The sequence below is a fragment of the Macaca nemestrina genome, chromosome 20 (genome assembly GCF_043159975.1).
Source record: "Macaca nemestrina isolate mMacNem1 chromosome 20, mMacNem.hap1, whole genome shotgun sequence".
Lineage (NCBI taxonomy): Eukaryota > Metazoa > Chordata > Mammalia > Primates > Cercopithecidae > Macaca > Macaca nemestrina.
This window is the reverse complement of record NC_092144.1, coordinates 45,943,407-45,955,423: the sequence shown is the minus strand read 5'-3', so window position 1 is coordinate 45,955,423 and position 12,017 is coordinate 45,943,407. Positions and strand designations below refer to the sequence as shown.

At 42.3% G+C, this 12,017-nt stretch overlaps 1 protein-coding gene across 21 annotated transcripts in view; it reads right to left on the bottom strand.

The window, feature by feature from the left end:
* The window catches only part of LOC105495639 (zinc finger protein 382), a 92,419-nt gene that overhangs the window by 41,233 nt on the left and 39,169 nt on the right, over window positions 1-12,017 (bottom strand). For 13 of the 21 annotated variants that reach the window (XM_071086441.1, XM_071086443.1, XM_071086433.1 and 10 more), the window contains 2 exons: window positions 6,334-7,750; window positions 243-1,926 (listed from right to left, as the gene is read on the bottom strand). In XM_071086441.1, coding sequence (XP_070942542.1) covers window positions 1,869-1,926; window positions 6,334-7,750 — 1,475 coding nt within the window. In that variant the 3' untranslated portion in view covers window positions 243-1,868. Of the gene's footprint in view, window positions 1-242; window positions 3,698-4,270; window positions 7,751-12,017 lie in introns of those variants that run through there. The other 8 variants (XR_011617472.1, XR_011617473.1, XR_011617475.1 and 5 more) reach the window with 7 other exon arrangements.

Below are 12,017 nucleotides of genomic sequence, written 5' to 3'. Positions count from 1 at the left end.
TTTGAGACTGGCATATTGTTTTCTAGAGCAGCTTTACCATTTTGCCTTTCCTATTAGTAATGTATGAGAGTTCCAGTAACAAATCCTTATCTGTACTCCTGAATCTAAAATAAAGGTTAAAAAAGAAAGAGTTCCGGCTGGGCGTGGTGGTTCATGCCTGTAATCCCAAGGTGGGCGGATCACGAGGTCAGGAGATCGAGACCATCCTGGCTAACACAGTGAAACCCCGTCTCTACTAAAAAATACAAAAAATTAGCCAGGCATGGTGGCAGGTGCCTGTAGTCCCAGCTACTTGGGAAGCTGAGGCAGAAGAATGGCGTGAACCTGGAGGCGGAGCTTGCAGTGAGCCGAGATTGAGACAGAGCAAGACTCCATCTCAAAAAAAGAAAAAAAGGAAAAAGAGTTTCAGTTGTTCCACATTCTTGTCAGCACTTGGTATTGTCACATATCTAGGGTTTTGAAAAGCCCAATTATAAACTGATGAATATCTCAAATAGTAGAACATCCCAGGTGAATGTTGAAGACTAGTGTTGGAGCCTGTGCTTTTGCTGTTGCATTTTACTTGTGAAGAAGGGCATGGCAAGCCTGGTTCTACTGCTAGACCAGAAACTGAGTGGAGAAATTAAAGCATTAGCTGGCAAGAAATGATCACATTTGAGATGTACTGTGCACTATCTGATACTGGGGACACAGAGGGTGAGGAGATATGCTTGTTCACATACATTATCAGGAAATACACAACAGTTATAGGAACCATGTTTGTAGGATGGAGCTGATTTACAGTCAGACTGCAAAGCTCTAACATTATCTCCATGATGCCTGGATGTCTGGCTCTGACTCTTGGTTGGGATAAAGCCGGTGAGCTACATGAGGTACTGGTTAAAGTCCTTTTTTTTTTTTTTTTTTGAGATGGAGTCTCGCTCAGTTGCCCAGGCTGGAGTACAGTGGCGTGACCTCGGCTCACTGCAAGCTCCGCCTCCTGGGTTCATGCCATTCTCCTGCCTCAGCCTCCCGAGTAGCTGGGACTAGAGGTGCCCGCCGCCACGTCTGGCTAATTTTTTGCATTTTTAGTAGAGACGGGGTTTCACCGTGTTAGCCAGGATGGTCTCGATCTCCTGACCTTGTGATCCGCACGCCTCGGCCTCCCAAAGTGCTGGGATTACAGGCGTGAGCCACCGCGCCTGGCCGGTTAAAGTCTTATATTCCCTGGGAGACTCCCACAGCCAATTTGTTAATGATGGCTTTTTAACTTTTTTTAACTCACATAACCAGTTAGATAGCCTGGCATGACTATGTAACCAGTGAACAGAGAGGAATAAAAAACCTATGCAGTGGCTGGGCACGATGGCTCACGCCTGTAATCCCAGCACTTTGGGAGGCTGAGTTGGGTGGATTACCTGAGGTCATGAGTTCGAGATCAGCCTGGCCAACATGGAGAAACCCCATCTCCACTAAAAACACAAAAACTAGCTGGTTGTGATGGCACATGCCTATAATCCCGGCTACCTGGGAGGCTGTGGCAGGAGAATTGCTTGAACCTGGGAGGCAGACGTTGCTGTGCGCTGAGATCGCACCACTGCACTCCAGCCTGGGCGACAGAGCAAGACTCTGTCTCAAAAAAACAAAACAATGACAACAAAAAAACCCATGTTGAGACGTCCTGCCATCAGCTCTCCCCAAATCAAGTTTCATACAGATCTTAGTGGTTCAGTTCAGAGACAGTGTGCAGTCTGTACATGAATAAAACCACTGAGAAGCGTGCAGCTAGATGATTCTGAGCCCCAGTGCTTACCTTCCCTTTCTTTTGCTGAGCCACATCCTTTGCTTCTAACCAAAAACATTTCCTGGGTGTGCTCTGTGGAGTCTTGTTAGTCCTCTGAACTGATGAAATCATTTTGCATATGTCTTATGACCTTGCAGTTAGGTCTACAAAATATGAATTTGCAAAATCACTCCTATTTTGTCATATATATTTAGGCCAAGTTGACTTAGATTCTATAAACATGTTTGCTCCTTAGAGCTGCCCAAACTTCATTGAGCAATAGATAACTTAGATGAAAAATACTCACGCGGCACATGAAATTTTGGTTCATGATAGACTGCATATACAATGGTGGTCTCATAAGATTATAGTACCGGCCAGGTGTGGTGGCTCACGCCTGTAATCCCAGCACTTTGGAAGGCCAAGGCGGGTGGATCACGAGGTCAGGAGATTGAGACCATCCTGGCCAACATGGTGAAACCCCATCTCTACTAAAAATACAAAAATTAGCCAGGCTTGGTGGCTTGCACCTGTACTCCCAGCCACTCGGGAGGCTGAGGCAGGAGAATCACTTGAACCGGGGAGGCGGAGGTTGCAGTGAGCCGAGATCGCACCATTGCACACCAGCCTGGGCGACAGAGTGAGACTGTGTCTCAAAAAAAAGAAAAAACAATTATAGTACCATATTTTTACTGTACCTTTTCTGTGTTTAGATAGGTTTAAATATACAAATAATTACCATTGTGTTACAATTGCCTATAGTATTCAGCACAGTAACATGCAGTACAGATTTGTAGCCTAGAAGCAATAGGCTCTACCATATAGCCTAGGTGTTTAGAAGGCTGTACCGTATCGGTTTGTATCAGCACTCTGTGATGCTTGCAAAATCATGACAGTGCCTAATGATGTATTTCTCAGAATGTATCCCTATTAAGTGAGGCAATGCTGTATTTATCAATTCATAAAGTGAAAATCTCTAAAGTGAGTGAAGTGGCTCACACCTGTAACCCCAGCACTTTAGGAGGCTGAAGAGGGAGGATTGCTTGAGGCCAGGAGTTTGATACCAGCCTGGGCAACACAGCGAGACCCCATATGTATAAAAAATAAAAACGTTAACTGAGTGGGATGGTGTATGCCTATAGTCTTAGCTACTTGGGAGGCTGAGGCAGGAGAATTGCTTGAGTCCAGGAATTCAAGTCTGCAGTGAGCTATAATGGCACCACTGTACTCCAGCCTAGGTGACAGACTGAGAACCTGTCTCAAAAAAAAAAAAAAAAGGCAAAGAAAATTTCTGACTTCTTCAAAAGAAATCTTCAAGCAGGGTTCTGGAATATAGCCCCATGTTGTTTCATGCCAAAATATAAACCACAGGACCAAATTTTCCTAAGGAGCAGCAGCTTATATGTAAATAGCTTTAGAAAACACAACTTTAGCCGGGCACAGTGGCTCACACCTGTAATCTCAGCACTTTGGGAGGCCGAGGCGGGGGGATCACCTGAGGTCAGGCTTTGGAGACCAGCCTGGCCAACATGATGAAACCTCTCTATTAGCTGGGTGTGGTGGTGGGCGCCTGTAATTCCAGCTACTTGGGAGGCTGAAGCAGAAGAATCGCTTGAGGCAGAGGTTGCAATGGGCCGAAATTGCACCATTGCACGCCAGTCTGGGAAACAAAAGTGAAACCCTGTCTCAAAAAAAAAAAAAAAGAAAGAAAGAAAGAAAGAAAACACAACTTCATTTAGACTTTCTTTAAAGCATTCAAAAGTACCTCCTTCACAGACATTCATTAGATTCCATACCTTGATTTCTCTCTGCGCCTTTGTTGAGAAATGACAGCACAGGGTCTTTTGAGGATGGATCACATTATCCACAGCCTTTGGGGGCTATTTTCATTTTGTGTGTGTGCAAAATTGGGACGTATATGATGAATATGATTTACTGCCAGAAAATGAGAAAGAACATATATGGACCCCTCAATTGAGTTGTTATTAAGGTATGTAATTACAAGCCAAAAATGCAGCCAAATCTTCAACTGTATTTTATGGTCAGTTTTTCTTCATGCCAAAATCACCTATTAGTAACCACCATATCTTTGCTCATTGACTGCAGAATCCAAATATTTATACCTTTATTTATTTATTTATTTATGTATTTATTTATTTATTTATTTTTGAGATAGGGCCTCACTCTGTCACCCAGGCTGGAGTGCAGCTGGAGGCTGGCTCACTGCAACCACTGCCTCCCGGGCTCAAGTGATCCCCCCACTCAGCCTCCCCAGTAGCTGGGACTACAGGAATGTGCCACCATGCCTGGCTAATTTTTTGTAGAGATGGGGTTTTGGCATGTTTCCCAGGCTGGTCTCAAACTCCTGGGCTCAAGTGATCCTCCTAACACCTTCGAAAGTGCTGGGCTTACAGGCATGAGCCACCAAGCCCAGCCTTATACCTTTATTTTTATTATATGTTAATAGATACTAAAAAATTACTTTTCCCTTTTAATAAAACAATCAAGTTAAATAAAAACTTTTTTATTAAATAAAAAATAAAACTGTTTTTAGTTTAAAAGCCTGACCATTTTATTGGCCGGGAATGTAGGAAGCCCTCAGCTGGGCAGTTCTTGCTTGAGGTCTCATTTGTGGTACCAGTTGGGTATCAGCAGGGTCCACAGTCATCTGAAGGTTTGACTGGATGTCCAAGAGGCTTCACTTACGTGGTTGGCAGCTGATGCTAGCTGATGGCTGGGAGCTCAGCTGTGGCTGTTGACCTGGGTGCCTACACATAGACTTCCTAGCATTATAGTCTCAGTATGGCTAGACTTCTGTCATGGAAGAGAGCTCTCCCCAGAGTTAAAAGTCCCTGTAATCCTAGCACTTTGGGAGGCCGAGGCGGGCAGATCACCTGAGGTCAGGAGTTCAAGATCAGCCTGGCCAACATGATGAAACCCTGTCTCTACTAAAAATACAAAAATGAGCCATGCGTGTGGTGCTTGCCTATAATCTCAGCTACCCAGGAGGCTGAGGCAGGAGAATCACTGGCACCTGGGAGGCAGAGGCTGCAGTGAGCTGAGATCATGCCACTGCACTCCAGCCTGGGTGACAGAAAGAGACTCTCTCAAAAAAAAAAAAAAAAAACAAAGTCCCAAGCACCATTTGTTTCCTTTTAATCTTCCTTTCTTTAGTATTAATTCTTTGATGGTGTAAAAGAAATGAGCAACAGTTAAAGTCATTCTTACAATCATTTCATTTGAAAAGTTCTCATCCTATGTGAATTCCCTGGCGTAGCGTAATATATGAACGATGGCTATAAGCTTTTCCATATTCATCATTTGTACTTGACCAGTAAGATACAGACCGTAGGTAAAGACTATATTCCTCCCCATGCTCCAACTTCAACACACTCACAGGACTTTTCTCTAGTTGGAATTCTCTGATGGTGAAAAAGGGAAATGCTGGATGCCTCTCCTTCTCTAGTAGACTTTTTGCTTTCAAATAAGGCATTAACTGTGGCTAACAGTAATCTCACATTTATGACATTTGCCTGCAAGATTTGGGCTGTGGCTAAACGTCCTTCTACATATATTACGTTCATTCACATTCCCAGTTTTCACAATAACACTGATCAAGTTTCCCTGTAGCAAGAATTCTCTGGTTTGAACCAGCACCATATTGATAAAATTTATAGCTGTTTCCCTTCAGTGTCAATTATCTCACGTAGTGAAAGTTCTGAATCGTCTGCCAGTATCTGACTGAATACACATATGCACTAAGACCCAGCGATTCCATTCCTAAGTATATACACAAGAGAAATACATGTATGTACACCAAGACAAGTATGCTCTCAGAAGCATGATTTATTATGACCCTAAGCTGTAAACCATGTAAAAGTTCATCAACAGGAGAATGGATAAATTGTGATATAATCATATAATAGAATTCTATACTGGATAAAAATAAATAAACTTCTGCCACATGCACTAATGATTAGACTCAGGGACATGATGAATGTAATAAGCCGTACATGAAAGAATGCATGATAATCCAATTTATAGAAAGGTTTATAATATGTAAAAACTAATTTGTAATGTTAAAAGTCAGAATCGTGGTCAACTGTGAGGAGGTAACAACTAATTTTTATTTTGGATTTGCAATGAGAAATACAGTTTATACCTCCTTCTTTTAAAGAACCTCTCTACTCACTGTGTAGTCCATGGACCGCAGTCAGTTGGCCAACTAGTTATTACTGATTAACAAAAGGATATGTATTGAAATGGAAAATGTGATTTAAAATGTTTATAACACCTTGACAGAGGAAGTTTTTGTCTGCTGAAGCTAGTAAGAAAAAAATTTGGACTTTTTAATGATTTTTGTCATGTAATTTGTCTAATAATATGTGTGTGTGTGTGTGTGTGTGTGTGTGTGTGTGTGTGTGTGTGTGTTTTGCAGGCTGGCAAATAGTAGGTTACCATGTGGTATAGTACCTTAAACTCTTGGATATTATTATGCTTGCAAGCAACATCATCTACAGGGTTTACTATGACTTAACATTTTTTTACAAAAAAAAAGCCGCATTACTTACTGAATTCCCATGGTTTCTACCTTGTGAGTTTTCTGATGGACAATGAGGTTTGACTTACAACTGAAGAACTTCCCACACTGTTTACATTCATATGGTTTCTCTCCTGTGTGAGTTTTCTGATGGCGAATGAGGTTTGATTTCCTACTAAAGGCTTTCCCACACTGAGGACACCCATTGGATTTCTCTCCTGTGTGTATTCTGTGATGAACAGTGAGGATTGCCTTCTGGCGGAAGGACTTCCCACATTCATTACAAATATAGGGTTTCTCCCCTGTGTGAATTCTCTGGTGGAGAGTGAGGGTTGTCTTTTGGCAGAAGGACTTCCCACATTCATTGCAAATATAGGGTTTCTCTCCTGTGTGAGTTCTCTGATGCACAGTGAGGGTTGTCTTCTGGATAAATGCCTTCCCACACTCATTACACTGATATGGTTTCTCTCCTGTGTGAGTTCTCTGGTGATCGATGAGGTATGACTTCTTCCTAAAGGCACTTCCACACTGAGGACATTCATAGGCTTTCTCCCCCGTATGTGTTTTGTGATGTCTAGTGAGGGTGGCCTTCTGGCGGAAGGACTTCCCACAATCGATACAAATAAAGGGTTTCCCCTCTATATGTGTTTTCTCATGAAGGGTGAGGGCTGTCTTCTGACGGAAGGCCTTTCCACATTGATTGCAAACATAAGGTTTTTCACCGGTGTGAATTCGCTGATGTTCAATGAGGTATGATTTCCTTCTAAAGTTATTCCCACAGTAAGGACAGTGGAAGGGTTTCTCTTCTGTTTGTGGTCTCTGAGGCATAATAAAGACAGACTTTCTGCAGAGGAATTTCCCATATTTGTTGTAGGCAGAGGGCTTCTTTTCCATAAGATTACTTGGATGGACACTGAGGCTTGACTTTTCTATGAAGGCAATTCCATCTTTATTGTAGTCAAAGGTTCTTTCTCCTCTGTGAGCTCTAGTATGTGTAAATAGCATTCCTTTCATCAGGAAGGATTTTTCACATTCATTATGGTCAAACGGTGGCTCTGGAGCTTGAACCTTCTGATGCTGAATAAGTTCCTGTTTACCACTGAGAACTCTTTCTGTTTGTTTCTGGAGATTCACTGCAGGATGAATTTTCTCATGCTTCGTACTGAGGAGTGATTTCTCCCATCCAGTACTGTCCCCAAACTTCTCTTTTATGGGGCTTATATTTCTAATGACTAGTTCTGAAATATTTTTCAAAACTTTTCCATCAGGTTTATATTCACATAGTATGGTTTTTGAAATACGGTTCTTGCCTAGAGTAAGTGCTTTACCATAAATATTACTTCTCTCCTTAATTAGTTTTTTGTGATTGATGAATATGAGGGATCTAGAATGCCTGTCTTGGTATTCTTTGAACTTCACTAAGACATCTTCAGTTTTCCCATCTTCTTCTAGAAAAGAATACAATTAACACTGTGAGTCTTCACATAAATGCTATGGATTGGGTATACATCCAGACAAACTATGGTGAGACTATCTCACTACTCTGATCTACAAAATGGCCAGAATAAATTACCTCTTGGTAGCGAAAATTTGTGTATAAACACAAATACAAATCTTGCTACTCTGTTAAAATGAAGAAAAACTGGCATAAGTAAAAAACACTCATATCTTTGGCATGTTATAAATATAAGCTGCGCCGGGCGCGGTGGCTCAAGCCTGTAATCCCAGCATTTTGGGAGGCCGAGACGGGCGGATCACTAGGTCAGGAGATCGGACCATCCTGGCTAACCCTGTGAAACCCCGTCTCTACTAAAAAGTACAAAAAATTAGCCGGGTGCGGTGGCGGGCGCCTCTAGTCCCAGCTACTCGGGAGGCTGAGGCAGGAGAATGGTGTAAACCTGGAAGGCGGAGCTTGCAGTGAGCGGAGATTGTGCCACTGCACTCCAGCCTGGGCGACAGAGCGAGACTTCGTCTCAAAAAAAAAAAAAAAAATTAAAATAAATAAATAAATAAATAAATAAATAAATAAATAAATATAAGCTGCACTGAGAAGGTATAAGAAACACAAGGATGGCCAGGCTCAGTGGCTCATGCCTGTAATCCCAACACTTCGGGAGGCCAAGGTGGGTGGATCACCTGAGGTCAGGAGTTTGAGACCAGCCTGGCCAACATGGAGAAACCCTGTCTCTACTAAAAATTCAAAATTAGCTGGGCATGGTGGCGCACGCCTGTAATCCCAGCTACTCGGGAGGCTGAGGCAGGAGAATTGCTTGAACCCGGGAGGCAGAGGTTGCGGTGAGCCGAGATCATGCCATTGCACTCCAGCCTGGGCAACAAGAGCGAAAGTCTGTCTCAAAAAGAAAAAAAAAAGAAGAACAAAAAAAAGGGTAAGTGAGCAGAAGAGAAAGAATGATGAAAGAGGTATGCGACAGAAAATTATTTAGGAAGAGACAAAAAGCTATACATTATTTATCCCCTCATGACTAAGTGTTATAAGTGCTTCCAATTCTTTCTTCTTCACTTGCACTGAGCCCATGAATGGTAAATGAACTTTCTCAGCTCATTTCCTAGTGTTTACAGAAACATTAGTCTATAGTCTAGGCCCTAGATGTCCATATAACTGCAATTTATTTTCTCTTGAAAGCGGAGAATCTGGAAAACATATTGAGGAATTATCAAATACACCAACAGAAAAAATATAATTCCAACACGAATATAATCACTGTTGTGTATACATATTTTACATATATATATGTATTTAAATTCATTTTTTTTTTTTTTTTGAGAAAGGGTCTCGCTCTGTCCCCCAAGCTGGAATACAGTGGTGTGATTCTGGCTCACTGCAGCCTTGGCCTCCTGGGCTCAAGCAATCCTCCCACCTCAGCCTCCCAAGTGTCTGGGGCTACAGATGTGTGCCACCATATCCAGCTAATTTTTTTTTTTTTTTTTTACAGATGGGGTCTTCCTGTGTTGCCCTGGCTGGACTTGAACTCCTGGCCTCAAGTGATCTTCCAAAAGTTCTGGGATTATAGGCGTGAGCCACAGTGCCCGGAGACTATAGTATTCTGATTGCTGTTACCATCAATTTATTCTGCCAGAGATGGTCAATAATGAAATTCTCCTGACCAACAATTCTAACTTCATTCTTTCAATTTGCCAAATTACTTTTTTCAGCTTTAGGGAAAGATAGGTTTGAGTTTTCCTCCCAATACAGTCACCTTAACTCTGCAATTCCCTGTTGGAGTTGTAAAGGGCTGGATTCTTCGATGTATGTGCAGAGCACTGATTAATCTTAATCATTTTAAAAAAATTATTGTATATCTAACTATAGTTGCCTTACTACCATCCATATTTGGGAGGGCAATTTAAAGGTGGATTCATCTTACCTATGATTTACATTGTTATTTATAATAGTCCCATACTGGGAACAGCCCAAATATCCATCAAAAGATGAACAGGTAAAACTGTGTCATGTATTATACAATCGAATACTACCACAGCAATAAGAAGAAACAATGCTGATACACAATGACAACAGGAATGAATCTCAAATATTTTGCAGTGTGTAAGCTTTACGAAAAAGAATACATATCATACAATTCCACTTCTGCGCAGTTCTAGGACATGTAAAACTAATCTGTATTGGTAATTGGAGTTACATTGCCTCCCTAAGCATATACCTCCAAGTATACGCTACTATCCAATTTGTCTTAAAGTTTTCACATAGTCTTTCCTTTTATTGGAGACAAAGTTTCACTCAGTCACTCAGGCTGGAGTGCAACAGCATGGTCTCAGCTCACTGCAACCTCCACCTCTCTGGTTCAAGTGATTCTCCTGCTTCAGCCTCATGAGTAGCTGGGATTACAGGCATGTGCCACCACACCTGGCTAATTTTTGTATTTTTAGTAGAGACAGGGTTTCATTATGTTGGCCAGGCTGGTCTCGAACTCCTGACCTCGTGATCCACCTGCCTCAGCCTCCCAAAATGCTGGGATTACAGGTGTGAGCCACTGCACCTGATCCCCACCCTTTTTTTTTTGGAGACAGAGTCTCACTCTGTCACCCAGGCTGGAATGCAGTGGCACAGTCCCAGCTCACTGCAACCTTAGTCTCCCAGGTTCAAGCGATTCTCATGCCTTGGCCTCCTGAGTAGCTGGGACTATGGGTGTGTGCCACCACATCTGGCTAATATTTTTTGTAATTTCTAGTGGAGATGGGGTTTCACTGTGTTGGCCTGGCTGGTCTCGAACCCCTGACCTCGAGTGATCCACCGTCTTGGCCTCCTAAAATGCTGAGATTCTAGGCATGAGCAACTGCTCCCGGCTAAGCTTTCACATAGTTTTTCTACCTTTCAGTATCCCATCTGTCTGAAATTGTAATAAAATTATGGTCTGGAACATTCACTTCAAGATATTTTCTAACAACCTGGGATTTTAACATGATCATTCTATGTAAAGTCCTTGATTTGATAATATAATATTGCTTTCCCAACTAAAATTCACATTTTTGAGGTCAATATTTTATTGACGATCTTCTCTAAAATCTTCTGAGTATACATTTACACACTGTTATCTGAAGTTAGGGGATACAATGCTGGCAGGTACACCTAAAAAGAACTTAGTAGTAAATGATTTCTAAATGGATAAGAAAGATATTTTCCTTGCACGGTATGACAGTCAATAAGATAACTACTGAATACCTGGCCTCTGTTACAAGCTGCAGTAAGGAAAGGCAAAAGAGAGGACCTTATTTTGCAGAAATGATGAACCAAATGGAGAAAGAAGTTTCATGTAAAACAACTTCGAATTAGGTACCAAATTACTAGATCATATCAGAGGACGTGTCTGCTCACATATTACAGATGTTAAGTAGAATGGGAATGCATAAAAAACAGAAATAGACACAGTCTACACAGTAGTCAAGGTATTTCATGGAGGAAATGAAACTTGATTTTTTAGTTAAGTGATATATTAGTATTGTGTGGTAAAGAATTTAACCTTGCTGCCGGGCGCGGTGGCTCACGCCTGTAATCCCAGCACTTTGGGAGGCCGAGACGGGCGGATCACGAGGTCAGGAGATTGAGACCATCCTGGCTAACACGGTGAAGCCCTGTCTCTACTAAAAATACAAAAAATTAGCTGGGTGTGGTGGCGTGCGCCTGTAGTCCCAGCTACATGGGAGGCTGAGGCAGGAGAATGGCGTGAACCCGGGAAGTAGAGCTTGCAGTGAGCCAAGATTGCGCCACTGCACTCCAGCCTGGGCCACAGAGCGAGACTCCGTCTCAAAAAAAAAAAAAAAAGAATTTAACCTTGCCAAATGAGAGGCCTAACCTTTAACTTCAGTTTCAGGGTGGTAATTTTTAAGGCCTTTGAGTGTCATGGCTAATAGGAGTTTATTTGTTTGCCAGGGAGTCTTTGGCTGCCCAGACAGTAACAATGTGATTTAGGGTAGGGGCTTTGAGTCATGCAGCAAGCATCAGCTCAGCTTCCTAAGGCACTGGAAACTGAGCTCAGTCACGTGGGCAATCAGGCCTATTTGATGGAACCCCAGTAAAAACTTTGGACACTGAGGCTGTGCTGAGCTTCACTGGTTGGCAGTACTCTGTATGCATCGTCACACAGTGTTGCCAGGATTGCTATCCATGACTCCACAGCGATAGGGCAACTAGAAGCTGCAAGTTTGGCACTTTCCCATACTCTGCCTATTTCCTTCTTC